At 45.9% G+C, this 18,096-nt stretch overlaps 2 protein-coding genes and 1 long non-coding RNA gene across 9 annotated transcripts in view; 1 reads left to right on the top strand and 2 right to left on the bottom strand.

The window, feature by feature from the left end:
* Positions 1-923: 923 nt before the first annotated feature.
* Positions 924-5,560, bottom strand: Trap1 (TNF receptor associated protein 1). The gene is made up of 13 exons (XM_076808272.1): positions 5,402-5,560; positions 4,993-5,088; positions 4,844-4,926; positions 4,317-4,544; positions 3,585-3,751; positions 3,396-3,505; positions 2,696-2,769; positions 2,264-2,610; positions 2,048-2,195; positions 1,854-1,981; positions 1,597-1,784; positions 1,210-1,508; positions 924-1,126 (listed from the first exon to the last, which is right to left on the bottom strand). Exons 1-13 carry the CDS (start codon positions 5,514-5,516, stop codon positions 1,025-1,027), a joined length of 2,085 nt encoding a protein of 694 aa, XP_076664387.1. The 5' UTR covers positions 5,517-5,560; the 3' UTR covers positions 924-1,024.
* A 159-nt stretch (positions 5,561-5,719) lies between these two features.
* LOC143366574 (uncharacterized) lies at positions 5,720-6,410 on the top strand. The gene is made up of 2 exons (XR_013084767.1): positions 5,720-6,279; positions 6,310-6,410. It is a non-coding gene; the product is annotated as an uncharacterized LOC143366574 (long non-coding RNA).
* An 8,920-nt stretch (positions 6,411-15,330) lies between these two features.
* Mam (neurogenic protein mastermind) overlaps positions 15,331-18,096 on the bottom strand; it is a 292,981-nt gene continuing 290,215 nt past the window's right edge. For all 7 annotated transcript variants that reach the window (XM_076808496.1, XM_076808498.1, XM_076808499.1 and 4 more), the window contains 2 exons: positions 17,840-18,091; positions 15,331-15,662 (listed from right to left, as the gene is read on the bottom strand). In XM_076808496.1, the coding sequence (XP_076664611.1) occupies positions 15,427-15,662; positions 17,840-18,091 (488 nt within the window). In that variant the 3' untranslated portion in view covers positions 15,331-15,426. The remainder of the gene's footprint in view (positions 15,663-17,839; positions 18,092-18,096) is intronic.

Below are 18,096 nucleotides of genomic sequence, written 5' to 3'. Positions count from 1 at the left end.
TCAGGCTCTGCACCTCAGAACGCAGCTATCTGCGGACACAGATGACTACGGTTCTGATGTCAGATTCTGATGCCCAGATCTTGCTATCAGGGGCTTTATTTGTTTGTATCTTCCATTATAAATTCGTTAATTTATTTACTTTGCACAGTACAAGTTTATCATTTACAATTCATCGTTTTCATTTTCATTTCAAACAAGGTCGCCAATATATGTATGAACGTGATATCGTGCTTCTACGGAAATTTAACGAGTGATACCTATTAGCGAGAAGCATACAATTATTACGATTTTCATTGCAATAAAAATTATTTTACATTTATTCTTGGTATCATTTACGCTACAGCATCGAATAGAACAGACCGCGAAGATTTATATAATTATGATAATGCAGAAGATGTCGTTGCAGTGATGTTTCCTTTAGTGATCCCCTGGGGAGTGATCGGAACAACGTGTATCGTCGCTGATCGGTTGCTGCGATTTTGGAGCAAAAGCGGAAGTAGACAGAGAAAGAAACTGTAAAAAAGAAAGAGACAGAAATACTGATATATATATATATATATATATATATATATATATATATATATATATATATATAGAGAGAGAGAGAGAGAGAGAGAGAGAGAGAGAGAAATACTGATAGAAACAGCTAGATATGTTTATTTCCGGTTTTGCTCCAAGTTGGCTGTGGTTATACCGATCTCTCCCTAGAGGATCACTAGTTTCCTTCGCGAAATAGAAGTGTTCTAAACGGGAACCTGTGGCTTGGCAGTGCCCTAAATCATGTTCATGAAAAACTGTAGAATGTTAGCGACAAAAAAAAGGCCAACCATGGTAAGCTGCCCACAATCGAATCTCGATCGGCCACAATCGTTTGAGCCGTATGTACCGACTTCGAAATTGTTGTAGAATTAATTGACGAGGACTACATAATTACAAAATCGTTTTATTTGGACAATATAGATATATATACAAAATATTTGGGAACTATCAATACCTTCTGGAAATGTGTTAACTGAACTATAATTTAATGCTTTTCTAACGCCATGGTCAATAATTCATTCATTGTCGTTAATAATATCCGGGGATCTTCGATTAAACCGGCTCCAACCATACAGCTAGTAAATAGCTAAAATAAATTGTTTAAAATTTAGTACAAGTTAACAAACGCATATGAAGCTGTTAAAGATAAATAAAAGCAACGAAAAATACCTGCTTTATTAGAAGATCTGCTAATTTGGTGTCTGTCTTTGTCAGTTGGCAAAGTTTTTTAATAAGTGGGTGATTAGGATTTATCTCGAAACGTGGTTGAAGAATAGAATATCGCATGTCTTCGTCCAGCTGATGAGATTGTGTGCGGACAAAATGCCTTGCAGCTGCCATATCCTTAACAGTCACTACACATGGATGTGATTCTAGACGATTTGTCATCTTGATGTCGTACGCTTTTTTTGTCAAAATGTTTCTCATATAGCCCATAAGGCTATTGATTTCATCTTGATTAATAATGCCTAAATAAAACGAACAACGTTAAAAAGTCATACGAAACCGAATTTATGGTTTTCTAACGCCTGAGTCATCGCGACACAAAGTATTCACCAAGATTCTCAGGTTTATTTGACTCCGTATCTTCGTGCATCTCTTTTTCGACAGACGTCAAGGAATAAATTTTATACTGTCTCAAGTGCATCAATACCAGTTCATCGTACTGCTCGTAACAAAATAATACTTCGACATTACGTTTCTTTAGAGACTCATAATACGGCGACTGCTCAGCCAAGATTCGACTGGAATTAAGAAATGAATGTGCACGTTACTCCAACAATTTGTACAAACGAAAGACTATTAATTCTTACCTCGGGGCTGACAGGTAATATATGTGCTTCTGACCTTCCGGCAAACGCTTACAGTAGTCTGGAATACTAACTAACTCTCCCTCTGGCATTATAGATGACTCGAATCGCAAAAGTTTACTAATTTCTTCCTATAAACAGAATTCAAGAATTACGGAGTGCACGAGGAGATATTATGTTCGTCGAAGATACATTACCTTCTCATTCTGGTCGTTGCTAGTGACGACACCTTCCTTCAAGAAAAGACCATAATCTCTATAAAATTTAGCGTAATCTTCAGGCTGCTTCTGAGATCGGTCGTTCAAGAATTTCAAAGCACGCGACGTCAATACACTTCGCAACTTTCTGCAACGAAAGAATCGAGAAAACTCAGAATTACTACGCGCATAGAAACAAGTTTTTTAGATACTTACCCTATTAAAGTGCTATTTTGTAACAGCTCGCGACTTAAATTAAGAGGGATATCTTCCGAATCAACCACGCCTTTAACGAAACGCAACCACTTCGGTAAAATATTTTCAGCTTTGCTTTTGATTAAGATTTTACGGCTGTACAAAGAAACGCCGCTTGTCGTATCTCTAGCTAAATCAAATAATCCTGGTTTTTCGTCTGGGAAGTACAACAACGCTCTAATATTCAGCGGAACGTCAGTCGTATAATGTAGTATGAATCGTGGCGAATCGAAACAGTTTCCAATGAACCTATAGAATTCAGCGTGCTGCAGGGGTGTAATATCTTTCTGGTCGAGCATCCATAGTGGCTAGAAATGGAAAACATATCGGTAAAAAGATCCATAGGCGATAACGTACAGATACGGAGACAAAGTGTGATGTTCTAACAATTACCTGAATAGTATTGGCCCTTTTACCATTAACAAAAATGGGGCTGCCAACAAAGTTGCTGTACTTGTTAATAATACCTGTGGAATATTAACAAATACCAGCGTTTAAAACCCAAAAGATAAATCACTGTGTAAAGCAGGGCTGTGGAGTTGGACTCGGAGTGCAGAAGGAATTTCTGGTTACCGGAGTCGGAGTCGAAAAAATATATGCCGACTCCAACACCGACTTCATATTAGTAAATTTTATAAAAATCCAAGTCTGTTGAGCTCTACGTGTAATTCGACTATTTTCAGAATTTGTGTTATAACTCGCAAAATGTAAGAGATAGAAAAAAAAGTTACAAGACAAAAGTTAGTTCTTTTAATTAGATCTATCATTTGGTAAAAAAATTATTTTTCAGTTCACGAGTTATATAAAAAAATCGGAAAATAACCGGATTTTCAGGGGTCAATTACACCCTCTTAGAGTGAATTTGAGTAGCAAACAAAAATTGCGTTGTAATCAGGGGGAAATTCCCTACATATTCACGAAGTTTCAGAATTTTTTGAATTTCTGGGTTCGGGATGTTCCCTTGTGAGTATATTAACAATCTATTATAAATGCAGGAGTCGGAGTCGGGGTTGGAAAAAAAAAGGAGTTGGAGTCGGGAGTTTTGACTGCCGACTCCGCAGCCCTGGTGTAAAGTAGTAAATAAATAACTCACGATTAATTGTATCTTCGGCACTAAATTCTCGGCAATCAACCTTCAAGTGCATAACAATTTTTGTCCCCGGTTGGACTCCTTCAGCCTTTGAGATCTCAAATGTCCCAGAACTGCGGTAAAGAATATTTTACCATAATACGTGACTTTGCTACACAATATTTCGTGTAAATTAAGTATTCCCGTGATTACCCGTCAGAAGACCAACAGAGGCCCTCAGCATCCTTCGCATAGGATTTAGTAAATACTTCCACTTTGTCGGCAACCATGAATGCGCTATAGAAACCAACACCAAATTGTCCAATGATTTGAGACGTATCCCCAGCATCTTGCTTTTCCTTCAATTTCTCTAGAAAAGCCTGCAATTGAATATAACTTTCTGCAGAAGCTCCAGAACAGTCGTTTCTTTATTTGCGAATTATACATGTGGCTTTAGTTATTACAACCGATAGAGGAAACGTTGCGCGCTCGTCTACGTAATTACACAGCCGTTAGGCACGAAATGCAAATCGTTACTTTCGTTGGCATTAACATTCCTCGCAAGCACAGCGGATCCTGCGATAGTTTAGGTTTAAATCGAGCGACACGCAGAGGCGCCCGTAGAAGCCTAAGTAATTAGAGGTACGGTCGTATGGTGTCGACCTGATTAAATCGGGGATTCGAGGGAGACGAAGGTGGCTAGTTGCTCGCGCGAGAGAGAAGGGAGACGCGATCGATTTTCACCTCCCTCTACGAAGCGCCAGGTGAAAATACCCGTCTATATCACGAACGTACACGAAATGGAGCGACGCTACTCCATTTTAATCAAACGTAATTAAATACTCTGCCCCGAATATTCCCAAAACTATTTAATTGGCAATTATGTCCATTATCCAATCGACCTCGTTATAAACAATGTGTTCCTGAGAAAAATAGGTAACTCACCTTCGAACCGGATCGAGCTATAGTTCCCAAATTTGATACCAATTCCTCGTGTGTCATACCGATTCCAGTGTCCTGAATCGTAAGAGTCCTGCTCTGCTTGTCAGTGGCAATGTGGATTTCCAAGTTTCTGTCTCCAGCAGCCTGTGCCACCTCGTTATCGCTTAGTCTAACATACCGTAGCTTTTCAAGAGCGTCGCTGGCATTAGAGATCAGCTCGCGAACAAATACCTTGCAAGGACAGAGAACCACGATAAGGAACAAAACTTCAAGAGCAATACAAAGGCTGCACGAAGTAGCGACATTTATATACAACTAGCTGACCCGTTACCCGGTTTCACCCGGGAATTATTATTATTATGTAATTTTAGATAGCATATTTATAAATCGCCTATAATCTAATCCAGGACGTATGTAATGTATATTCAAGATTTCATTGAAATCCGTTCAGCCCTTTAGGCACAAAAGATGGGCAAACAAACGGACAGCGACTTTTATATATTAGTAGGAATGTTGTGAAGCTATGTTACCTCTTTATCCGAATACAAAGATTTTGCAACAATCTGCAGGAGCATCTGGGTTTCCGATTGGAATTCATGTTTGCTACTTTCGCCTAGAAAGAAAGAAATAATGTGAAAGTGCTATGTTCGGAGGAGGAATGAAAAGCTTTTGTCAATACCTGTGGCTTTCTCTGTATCTTTTATGATATTGTGATACTCCGAAGTCTGAGTTGCGGTCTGAGAAGAAAAGCGTCGCACCGAATTGCCGGCTACAGCTACGCATTTAAAAATGAATTATGTAAATGAGTTTATAGAGTAATGTCACTTAAGAAGGAACCTGCCGACCGACGAGTTTAGACAGGTTCTGCGCAGGTTGACGCTGATTGGTGCCGGGAGAAGCCACTATTGGCTGTACCCCCACCAACGCTTTCTCGGAGCCAATGAGCTCATTCTACATGCGCGAAACGGGTTCCTTCTTAAGAGACAGAATTCGTAGGTATGAGGAATGTGTCTTCATAACCTCACAACCGGATCGATTGACAGCTTAAAAGAAACAATACAGATGACACGGTGTAAGATTGTACGAACCTGAAAGCCGCGAGCATTGCTTTTCTAAGAACTGCTTCTCAAAGTTCCGACACAGCGGCCTAGAAAGGGTTTTTCCCAATTTAACGGCGAGCCTCAGCCTCAGAGCGGTGGCCATGCTTTCGAAATTACCAGAAAAATCCCTACTATTCCCCGGTCACGTGCCTGCTCGCGACATAACCGACCGTCGGTAAAGTAATTAGGATAACCTTGACGGTGAGATAAGAAGTCAGTGAGCCTCGGACTCTAATTTTCCGCTAAGTAGATTGACCAGAGAGACGACAAATGAGGACGCAGCTTATGGCATATAAATTTGTTTATTATTATTATCTGTATAATATATTTGAAACAATATCATTCTACAACATTGCATAAAAATATACAAAGACATGACAAAATGTCTTGACTCTCGTTTGATAAAACATGTTCATGAATAATTTGATCAGCGCTGCACCGCTATCAGTTTCTAACGGAATTCAATCAATTTAATATAGGTCACTTTCGAGTCGCATCGTTTTGAACCGCCATTCTTTTTGCTTTCATTCTCTGATGTCTCCTTACGGTTTCGAATTCATCGGTGAACCGGGGTTTGAAATGAAACGATTACTCGTGCCCGGGAGTCCCACGTTCGCACTTATCGGGCGGGATTTTAAAATTGCCCCTCACCGTTTGAGCGGGCGCGCATTGGTGGATCGACAGATCCCGCGATCCTCGATCGATATCCGTGCAAACGGGGAATAATCGTGGCGATACGGAATACGAACGGCTTCTTGTATAGTTTCTCGTCTTATGCAATGGAAAGAATGCGATGGCCCGATACAGAAAAAAGGAACGTTCATTCTTGTAATAACGCTTAACGTCTGCTAAAGCCGGAAGTGCGAGTGATCCGAGACGAGACGAAACGAGTCGAGTCGAGTCGAAACGAAACGAAACGATGAACCGAGTCTAAGGTACGACTCCTTCGAGGAGAAGGGGAACGAAAAGGAAGAAGGAAGGGAGCGGGAGGGGGGGGGGAGGGGTGGAAAAACGCGTGTTCGCCGTTTTGGAATGCGCGCGCTGCAATGAGAAGCGTGCGAGTGGTTCTAGACTCGACCGGAAGTGAAGCGGAACCATTCGTGGGCACCGAAGATCGCGCTTCGGCTGCGTCATAAACATGTTTAGAGAGTACATAGGCCAGAAAAGTAAGAGCAAAATTAAGGGAACGGAAACAGCCAGAATAGCCGAGGGGGTACTTGGGGCGGGGGGGGGGGGGAGGGGATGAAAAGAAGAATATAGAGATCGCTTGAATGTTAACGAAAAATGGTGATCCTTTTCCCGGTGGTGGCCTTTGACGACATTTGAAATCGGCCCAGATTTAGCGGCACTCTCATCCGAACGCAATTACCATATCTTTCTTTTTTGAGATCATTGGCCGAAGGATAACAATGATAATTATAATATTAATAATGACAATAGTAATAAGTAATAATGATAATAATAATATGACAATAATAATAATAATAATAATAATAATATAATATAATATAATAATAATAGTCACTTAATAATAATAGTAATAAAAATAACTATCCGTAAACTATCCTTTACCAAGGGAGATATTACCCATTAGCTTATGTACATAATCTGTGTAATATGATTTCTCATTTCTCTTCTCTCCGCGTTCACGCTCCTCCTTCATCCTCGTTCTCGCGGTTTAAATTACGAATTATTACAATAATTCACTATCGAAATCCGCTTCGATCGGCAACATAAATAATTATTAAACGCAACACTGTCTCACGGTTTTCTTTATTATTTACAGGCATTATTTACTTCCCTCGCGTCTCGATCCAACCAACGCGACTTCCTCTCCCTCTCTCTCTCTCTTTCTCTCTCTCTTTCTCTCTCTCTCACCCACTCTAACTCGCATTCTCGCCCCACTCTCTCTCTCTCTCTCTCTCTTTCTCTCACTTTCTATCTTTCTCTTCTCTTTAATTATTGCTGCCCCGTCTCGTCCTCCCGGTGGCCGGATCCGCGCTCGCGAGCGGGAAGAAGAACGGCGAGGCGTAAGTTTCGCGGCACGGATCTCATCGAAGAACCGATCGCGGGGATCATCGATCGATTGTTCGCTCGCTCGAGAGTCCCCGGGATAGCACGTGCTGCGCCCCGTTTTAATCGAGTGTCCACTGCAGGCCCAAACCCGCCTATTTTTTTTATACAGTATTAGTTTCGTCAGCGTGCACGCGCCTCGCTTCTCCACCCCTCGGCAGCCGAGCATGCGAAACACTTGCCCCGTTCAAAAGAGAAGGCCGCGTTTCCAATTGTATCCGGCCCGTTAACGTCCGCGGCCCTTGGGGCCGGGACAGTAATGGCCGCTTTACTCCCACGACAGGGCAATTTACCAACAAGCCGCACTTTCTAATACTCCGTTAAAAGTGAATTACAAAACACAAGTCTCTCGCATCATCGACAGCCGGGCGACGCGGAGGCGCGCACACCCTCGACTCGGGCATGCCGCGTGCGCATCGCGGGCGCCGTCTTAACCAGCGGCCCGCCCGCCTCTACCATTATCATTACAGCATTAACAATATATATTATATATCACAATCGTTGAGAACAATATAGTGTTAAGAGAGTATTGATTCTGCGTCGTCGATCAATCTACGGCGGAACCGCCAGCACGCGTCATCCCGTTCGCGTCGCGTTCCTTCCCACCCCTCCGTTCCTTTTAGCGTTAATAACCCCGCCGCTCAATTAAAACAAGATCGACCTCGATCGACCGTTAATATCGTCGCTGGTCGCCGTCCTCCCACCCCCATTTTTTTTTATTTCTAACACTTCGGCGCCTTTGGTTTCGGAGTCGACCGTCGAAGAAGTGGAAAAAAGAAGGGTGGTAAAATAACGATAGAAGAAATGGGGGAAAAAAATGAAGAATACAGTTTTCGTTCGAGATTGTCACTGTGCACGGCCGTGTACCATCACGGGACCGTATCCTATGACCCGTTCGAAGCGATTTCTCGCCGAGAAGGGAGAGAAACGGCTTTCCTTTGCATTCTCGATCCCCTCTCGCGCACACGACCGTCGTCCAAGAAGAAAACGCCAAGACTCTGCACGGTGCACGCCGATTATCCGTCAGCCGCAAGAATTACAGTCACGTGCCTCGCTCGCTTTCTCTTTGTCTGTCCTATCTAACTCCTCCTCGTACTCCCACCCACCCACCCCCCTTGACTACTGTTATTTACAACGACGAAGGAAAAAACGAAACCGATACGACGTCGTGCTCCCGTACGTCGACGCGATTCCAGATCTCATCGTCCGCGATCTATGCTTCAGCGGACGCCTGGTCGCGGAGGAAAGAAATCGAGATCGAGGAGAGATCGTGCGGAATCGACGAATTCCGTTGTTCGCTTTGGTGTCCCGAATGCGTTGACTCGCCGTTCCCTTAATCTCGCCACACCTTCTCCTCCCGAATAATGGCTTCTTCGATATTCAAGTAAAACACGCTTCGATCGCGGCTGTTGATCGATGATCGGGCGGGTAATGACGGTGTATAGCATGGATGTAAAAGTTCCATTGGTTCGTTCCTGGTGCGACTGCGAGCGTCGCGAAAGGAGGCATTCGTTCTGTTCTCTGTGTTCGTTCGCGGGATATATCGAAGAAGCCGAATCTCGGATGGTGGGATCCTGGCGATGAGGCTGTACGAATGGGAGACGTTCAAGGATGTTTCGCGACGGCCTGGATGATGTGTTCGTGTTCCTGTGAGGAGAGGATCGGTGTAGAAATGATGTCTAGTCGACGGTCTCTCCGCGAGGCAAGCGAGTATAAAATAAATTGGACAGAGGAGCCCGTCTGGTTTTGTATAAACCTTGAGATACATCGCCGTCCAATTTTTCCTCTCCTTTCGCCCGCGGAGGAGCCGGATCTTTTTTCGAATACGAATTCAGGGGAGATCCCCACGGACCTCGCTGACCTTTACGCCGAAGGATAATCGCCATCCCGGAGTATACATTTCTGGGAAGCGGCTAACAGACGCAGTCGAAATTAAGACGCTTAATTTGTCGCGAAACTGGGGACCGTGCACGGCGAATCGAAGAGAAGAGACCCAGGGCGAGCATCTGCGAAGCTGATTGAAACGAGAAAGTCGTTCTCTGGTGTATTCTCGCGAAGGTCAGGCTAATTAATAGCTCGGCGAATTTTCGCGAGCCAGTCGCTGCTGGTCTACGCGCAACGGAGCATCGTTGCGCGGCGGGTCGACGTGGATCGTCAGAGATCGGTGGATCGTTGCGCTTGCTCGACACTTGTTCGCGGTTCACTGGACGATCACCAACCGCGAGTTTCTATGCCTGCTTCGACTATGAGTCCCAGCGTCTGCTACAGGACACGAGAGTGGATCCAATTCACCCCCAGATCCCGAGAAGCCTCTCACGATCGACCTACGTCGGAGTTAGACGGCGATATTACGAATCTTCCGACACCGCGGGCGCTGGACGCTCGGGAGAAACTCCACTCGTAAACCGGGGAACGTAAAAGTCCGGTCGAAACCGGGCACCGAAGACCGCGCGAGACCCTCGTCGCGATCGTAATTTCAACGAGGAGGGCGAATTCACGTTTTCGTGGCGGGCAGCCACCCCCTATTTTCCTTCTGCGCCACTCTTCCCGTAATCCTTATCCCTCATCGCTGCTCCTACCTCTCGCTCCTATTTTCAGTCTCTCCCTAACCGTGATATTGATCCTCCACCCCTGTCCCCCTCCTCGTCGCAACTACGCGTTAGGCCGGCGTTCGACCTAGTGTCGGACCTGGTCGCGCAGAAACGGAGATAGCCGCGAGACGCGTTCGTGGAAACAATGGAGCTAACGGCTCGCGAGCTCTCGCCCTCTGTACCGCCGAGCGACTGTAGGTGATCGCTGGGTTCGCTCCTCCTCGAACCCGCGCCCAACGTCCCGGAGACACCCCCGTGTGGTGCAGGTTTATTAAAGACGTTCGACGCGGAGTTGAGGGGGGTGATTATTTTCGAGCCGCGGAGAATCCGCTTAGCAACAACAGCCTCGAAGGAATCGATAATGAGGCAAGTTTCCTCGGGATTATCGTGCTCGACGCGTGGGTGGATACGCGGGTAGGTCGCTGGGTGCCCAGATCGGGGGTAGCTTTGAATGTTTCAACGATCCCGCGGTGGAGACGCGGCCGACCGATGATTCGCGGCGAGGATCGATTCCCCGATGCTTCTCAGGAGGAAGAAGGCGCTCGAAAGATCCGACGGGGCGAGTTGGGGGCGCAGAGGGGCGGCGGAATTCGCGGAACTTTCGACGGCGAGCCGCCGATCGATGAGAGATTCTCCCGCTCGCCTCTGACCTGTTTTGTGACTGGGAATGGGCGGCTCGATTATTTTCGGTCGGCAAACACGCGACGACGAGATCCATTGGAAACGGGCGGTCCGATTTGTCGCTGGTTTAACGCCACCGGACAATTAGCAACGTTACGGGCCCGATAAATACAGCGCGGCCAATTCGTTCGCAGGAGCTTCGCTGTTTGTTAGCAACGGCCAGCGCTGCTGCGGCCGAATTTCCGCCGGTCCTACTCGCGCGCTATTTCCCTCCGTTTCCCTTTGGTTCGTTGGCGGGTCCCGTTCGCGCCGGGGCGGAGGACGCGGTCGGAAAGTCTCGCGGGCGACGAACGCGTCTAGTGGCCGACCATCGGAACACGTACATCCAAATAGTCGAAGTAAACAAACTACGAGGCTGTAGGAACTCAACGCTTTTTATTAATAACAGTTCGAGATTCAACATGAAACTTTATTCTATGCGAAAATGCCCGTGTATCATATAAAGTTATAAATATTATAAATAATTCCAAGGTGCGCGCCCTCGCCGATCCCCGAGATCTGCTCGACGGGCGAGGCACACCCGCAAAGCCCATTCATTCTCAGGGGCCCGAAGCCGCGTCTCTTCTTTGCCTATCTAACCGCCATCGACAGTGCAGGAGAAAACAGTGCGATCGCCAGCGTTATCGTTGCCTAACCGCTTTCGATCCCTTTTTTTTTTCCCCCAGCGTGGAAGATCGTGTCCCGTGTGTCTATTAATCGGCTAACTTGGGTGATCGGTCACGACATAACACGAGGCACTGCTATTACTTTCTCCGTGTTCTCTCTCTCCTCCTCTCTCTCTCTCTCTCTCTCTCTCTCACTCTCTCTCTCTCACGCACACTCTCGCTCTCTGTCTTTCATCCCGACGTGTATAAAAAGAAGAACGATCCACCGTGACAATCGACATCACCAGCACACGCTTTTGTTGCTCTCGTTTTGTTTATTCTTTTTTTCTCTTTTTTTTTTGTTATTTGGTTGGTCCCTAATGCTCTCTCCCTTCCTACGATTGCCCCCTCATCCCCCTCTCGCCTCTGCTCGCCTACTGTCTCTCCTCGCTTTTCGTTCGCGAAACGTATACATGTGCGACGGAAAACTGAAAAGGGAGGAAAAGAAAGAGAACAGAACAACAACAACACGCGGCGACTATGCCCTCTCTCCTCCATCCTTGATTCTCCCTCGTTTCTTTCTTTTTTTTAACATCCTATAACGGTCCATTCCCTTCTTCGGTCTTTCTCTTATCGTTCGTCGACGCGAGAATTAGAGCACCCGCCTTCTCCCTCGCCCCTTGCGTCTCGTTTTTTTTTTTTTTTTTTTTTGGTTTTTCTTCGCCCCCGTTTTTAAATCGTTTTCACTCGTTTTAGATTATGTTTCGTGGCCCCAATAATTTACAAGACAATGTTTAACGCGTCGCTCCGCCCGATGAAAATTTAAAAAACCATCGTACTCTTCTAATTTCGCGCGACCCCGCCCGCGACAGAAAGGGAGCGCGATCGTTTATATATTATATATAATTGTCGTGACAAGCGAACCTCCGAACCGGAAGTGTTCGCGTGCACGCTTTCGGCGAACGGTCGAGGATAACTTTTATTATTCTTCTCGCGTGTTTCTTCGTTACATATAATGTGTGCATGTGTGTTGCCTCTCTTCTCTACCACCTACGCAGAGCGTTTCCTCGGTTGTTACTGTTTCTTTTTTTTATCGATCCCATCTCGTTTGCTTTCCTGTCCCGACTTCCCTCTATGTCGTTCAGAAACGTGTATGCATGTTTTGATTAGACGAACCGTTGGTTTCCCACCTCTTCCTCTCTTTATCTATGGAATGTATCACTATTTGGAAGATTAGTCGCGGTTTCCAAGTTTGGCGACGACGAACCGCAGCTCGATGCGTTATTTCCCGAGCGTCGGCGAAACGTAGAACGAATAGTAATTCTTTTGGGGGTGTGAAATCAAGAGAGCAGGGATGGTGGACACGTTCTGGGTAGGAGAAGCAGTTGGGAGTAGGAGAACGATGGAAGCTACAGTCGGGACAAGACTAACTGGCCGTTGAAAAGCACTGAGGAAACAGCCCCCACCGTGTTACGCTGTTATCCCCTCCACAACGCGTCGCTACCCCTTCTCCGCAGCTGGAGTACCATCGCGTCGCGCCGATTTTCGCGCAAGCCTGCTCGCCCGTCTTTAAAGCCGAGCAAGAATGCAGAAATAACAGCTGACGTGACTTCCATTGGGAGGGGATAGGTGCTGGACGATCAATTAATTCTATTCCAGACGTGGGATAATATGTTCACCGAACTCGCGGGGTGGGGGATCGCGACACCTGGAAGCAATCTGGCGATCCGCGGAGAAACGAGCGAGTCGGTTCATCGTGCCAAACACGGACCCCGCACACCTTGCCCCGTGATTATTAGTGTGCAAACTTCGGCTAGGCGACAGAGCACACTCTGGGAACTAAACTCAATAAATACTCGCTCGAATCGAGGAAATGTGCTCCGTCGCCCGACCCCCGATTCGCTTTAAATCGCGTCATCGTACTTCCCCCCCCGATCGTCATTCTCGCGTACGTATCCCCACCCTCTTCCCTGCTACCCGCGCCCCAAAATCTCTATCTATCTATTTATCCCTCGTCTGCACACGTTTCGCGGATATCACCGCCGTTTTATCGTCAATTACTATTATCATTATAATATTCACCTATATCATAGGGCTCTTAATTTTAATCGGCTAAACCACCCGCGAACTTCTCTCGAAATTCATCTTCTAAGTTTTATATACCTATGTACAGTCAAGAGTTTCCTTTTCCTTTACTTTTAAATTTATATCCCCTTACTAACACTAACACCGCGTTCTTGGGAAGTGTTTTCAATCGCTCTCATTCTCTCCCTCCCTCTCTCTCTCTCTCTCTCTCTCGCTTTCTCTCATCGTCGTTAAACACAATGCAAACCCTACCGACGTGACCGATCTGTCGGGCCGAACCCTGGCCCACCATTACAGGCCACAAAAGTTCATCGAGGATCGAATATATATATATATGTATGCATGTATGTATATATATAGATCTCATAATTGACTTTCTGTTAATTGTAGATACGCCGCCAGGGGCATAATTAAATACGCTACGTTCTAGCCACTGTTACGTAACATTATTTAGCCGGTAAACCGAAACCTTCTCTCTCGGTGACGTGCCGCGCCAGGTCGAACCGATCCGCTCGCGAAAGCAACAGCAAGCCTGTCCCCCCCTCTGCCAATTAGCCGAATCTAACCGGTGAGATCGCCCGAACGAAGGTCTGCGATCGATCCGTGGCCACCGACACAATCGACGCGACGGCGGATCTCGCCGACACTTGACTGCGTGTCTTCGCGGAACAGTCGCGTGAAAAATCAAGAGAGAACCCTCGTCGATTTCGTGGAGTGCCCGTCGAAGTCACCGACGCGGAGTGTCGTCGACGCGTGCACTCGAGAAATTCATCGATCCTCCCCGACCTGTGGCTGCCGCGAATCGAAATGGAGAGACGGGGAGGGGAGGTTGGAGGCGAAAGAAAAGTTCGGGGCAGGAGATCTTCAACGGGAACGCGAGGATCGTCACAGCTGTGAGAGCTACAATTACAGTATATAATTATATATATATATATAGTTATTATATATATAATAATAATTATATATATATAATATATATATATATATATATATGATGAAAAAAAAGTCACTCACGGAACAGGACGAATTCCGTGTGTACATGTGTGTATGTGTGTGTACGTGTAATGTGCCTCTTGATTTCCCACGCTGTCGACCGTGCGCTGCGCCGTTCACGATTCTCGTTCCCCGTTGCTCTTCGATCGTTACCATTAAGAAAGATTCAATTTCACTAAAACGCGATGATTGCCTAGAAGAATAGTCGTCGCCAGCCAGGAGAATAGCTGCCGAAAATGCACTACGACCGGTGCTCCCCGATTAGAGACACGCCGACGCGCCGAACCGGTTGCCGACCACGCGATCCCTGGGAAACGGTCCAAGGACAACGGCCATCGTCCCCTGCTTCAGCCTCGCCTCGTAGGGGTTGAGCGCGCCGACCGACGGAGGGAACTTTAACTAATCGCGCTATTTTACAACGGTGCACGCGTTGCGCTCGCCCTCGACTGGATCGAACCACCCCGGGCGCTGTAGGAATCGATCAATCGATGAACATCGGAGGCAGACAACGGAGGAGGGGGGGGCGGACGCTCCTATCGGGGACCGTGATCGCCGGGGTTGTCGACGATCCATCTCTCGCCTCCCGTCGAGCTGCCCCCCCCCCCAACTTTCCACTAATTCGGTGTACGCAGCCCCCGTCTCGCGACTTCGTTCCCCGAATCGCCTCCGGAGGTGGCGCGGAAGCCGAGCCTAACCCGCTCGCCTCTCTCCGTCACACACCGACGATTACGTTCCACGCTCGCGTTCATCGATCTCTCGGGGAACCGCCGAACCGAATGGCCGTGCGATACACGCGACGGGGAAGATCGCGCGAGCCACGCATTTCCAGCGAGCAGCTCTCCGAGCGATATCGTTGCGTGGAGCGCGTGGGTGTATATAGAAAGAAGTTAGGGGGAGGGGGTGGGTGGGGGTGTGATCGATCCCGGATGCGCGTGTTTGCATATTCGTTTTATATAACCGGCCTGGGTGAAATCCGCCTCCCGAATAGACCGCGAGAGGCGTGGCCTTACAGAATATCGAGGTTGAAGCCCGCCGTGGAGTCGAGGGAATTCAGGAGCTCCTGAGCGCTGAAGTTCGACGTGTCTCCCGTCGGAAGGTTCTCCAGAAACTCGAGGCTGAAGTCCGCAGCGGCCACCGAGGGGTCCGTGGTGGTCACCGATGGCTGGGCGTGCTGCTGTTGCGGTAGGCTCCGCACTCCTGGACTACCTGCGCCGTACTGCTGATGAGGATGCAGGGGTGACCCTGAAAAAGCCCGATTAACGCACTCGTTAATGCCTACGGAACGCTTTCGCCGGAGCGATGTGCTTGGAGTCTGAAAGGTGCACCCAGGGCGAACCGTGTTTGTCGATCCTCGCGACAAATCGATACTAGCTAGGTAGGTTTATAATCGGGACGCTACACTGCTGAGAAGGGAAACGAAGCAAGTTACAAAGCTTCGTCATGTAAGGGACATTCCACGCGAAATCGGACACTTTTTGGAGTAACATTTCGGATGTGGCTGAAATTTGAATATGTTGTAGTCTTTAGGGATATATAAATATATCTCGAAGGATTTTTGACAATTTTGAAAAATGTCGATTTTACAGCTGTTTGGAGGTAAGTGCTAACTTTTTTGCAATAAATTATAACTATGGAAGTAGTAAACGGATGGAGATGAGGTTTACGGAGAAAAGACATTGAAGTTTTAAGAAAAAATTATTTCAGTTTCAGAAACAATTTTTTTTAAACATTTTTGTGCAAATATTTTAAACAAATGCAGTTTTTTAACAACGGGCGCGATTTTAAAAATTCTTAAAAAAACAGAATATAGTTCTATCCTTCCCCTTCATGGTCTAATTGTCAAAAATATGGGCATTTTAAAATTGGCCTCGTAAAAATTGTCGAAAGTTGACGCTGCGTCGCCCAGCACCGCGGTACTCGCAGCGGCCAAGCGGCTATCTCTGATATTCTTATACAGGATTCTCGAAAATGGTAAGTATTTGGAAAAAAACTGAGGGAGGAAAACTTTGACTGTTTTTCATATCCAACATAATACGGTATCTCAATTTTTGGTGTTCGCAATATTTTCCTTGAAACGAGGGTGACTTTTAGTTCTTTAAATGGAATATTATATATTTTCCTTCAAACGAGGGTGACTTTTAGTTTTTTAAATGGAATGTTATATATTTGATTACCCAATATAAAAGCGACTGTCAAGACAAATTCAACCATATGGTACACTATGACCTCCAAGGCCATACAAGGTTAGGGATGAAAGAAAGAAACCCTATCTACTAGATAGATAGTTCAATATATTTACTTCATTCCTAACCTTGTGTGGCCTTCAAGGTCATAGTATACCGTATTTGTCTTAATTTGTCTTGACAGTCGCTTTCATATTGGGTAATCAAATATATAGCATTCCATTTAAAAAACTAAAACTCACCCCCGTTTCAAGGAAAATATTGCGAACACCAAAAATTCAGATACCGTATTATGTTAGATATAAAAAACAGTAAGAGTTTTCCTTTTTCAGTTTTTTTTCAAATACTTACCAATTTCGAGAATCCTGCGAGTACCGCGGTACTGGGCGACGCAGCGTCAACTTTCGACAATTTTCACAAGGCCAATTTTAAAATGGCCATATTTTTGACAATTAGACCACGAAGGGGAAGGATAGAACTATATTCTGTTTTTTTTCAGATTTTTAAAATCACGCCCGTTGTTAAAAAACTGCATTTGTTTAAAATAATTGCACAAAAATGTTTAAAAAAAATTGTTTCTGAAACTGAAATAATTTTTTCTTAAAACTTCAATGTCTTTTCTCCGTAAACCTCATCTCCATCCGTTTACTACTTCCATAGTTATAATTTATTGAAAAAAAGTTAGCACTTACCTTGAAACAGCTGTAAAATCGACATTTTTCAAGATTGTCAAAAATCCTTCGAGATATGTTTATACATCCCTAAAGACTACAACATATTCAAATTTCAGCCACATCCGAAATGATACTCCAAAAAGTGTCCGATTTCGCGTGGAATGTCCCGTAAATGGAATGTAATTTCGAGTGGTCCGGAAATAAATGATTTGACGGGTACTTCTATTTGCCTTCTTTTTTACGAAGAATCGTCTCCATCACCGTTATACCGCTAATTCTGCACGAAGTGCATTTTTCAGAAGTTTGAGCGCAAACGAATATAGTGCGCTGTCGCACTGCCGCGAAGAATAAAATTCCAATTTTCGTCTATTCCTCGGAAAAAGACTCGTCCAACCTACAACTGTGCCGCTGTCTTTTACTCTTTATCCAATGCACGGCCAGTCAAGCAAAACAATTATTCTTCCCGTTATTTACTTTAATCAAAATCACTGATTACCCTACGATGTACAGCTAGGACCGCGCGGAGATGGAAGCGTTGGTGTGGTTATTGGCCTCGACTTACCGGTGCCGGTACTGCTGACAGAGTTGACTGATGCGGACTGGGACATTTGCATCTGCAGTGACATCTGATTATTACTCTGCTGCATGGCTAATGTCTGCTGCTGGTGCTGCTGCGACAGTAGCTGCTGCATCTGAGTGCTGTTGGCCATGCCGGAGCCAGCGATACCTCCGCTCTGAGAGCGAATCAGTTGTTGATGCTGCATCTGCGCGGCGTTCATCTGCATTCCGCCTGTGCCTCCCATGCCGAACCCGCCTACA

This window comes from Andrena cerasifolii, chromosome 3, assembly GCF_050908995.1.
Source record: "Andrena cerasifolii isolate SP2316 chromosome 3, iyAndCera1_principal, whole genome shotgun sequence".
In the NCBI taxonomy this organism is placed as follows: domain Eukaryota; kingdom Metazoa; phylum Arthropoda; class Insecta; order Hymenoptera; family Andrenidae; genus Andrena; species Andrena cerasifolii.
The sequence above is the reverse complement of the archived record's forward strand: the minus strand, read 5'-3'. Positions and strand labels throughout refer to the sequence as shown.

Coding starts and splice junctions, on each gene's coding strand:
- Trap1 (XM_076808272.1), bottom strand. CDS start 5,516: ATGGCCACCGCTCTGAGGCTGAGGCTCGCCGTTAAATTGGGAAAAACC. Junction 4,927..4,992: donor AGATACAGAGAAAGCCACAG/GTATTGACAAAA, acceptor CTTTCTTTCTAG/GCGAAAGTAGCAAACATGAA. Junction 2,611..2,695: donor AAAGGGCCAATACTATTCAG/GTAATTGTTAGA, acceptor TTCCATTTCTAG/CCACTATGGATGCTCGACCA.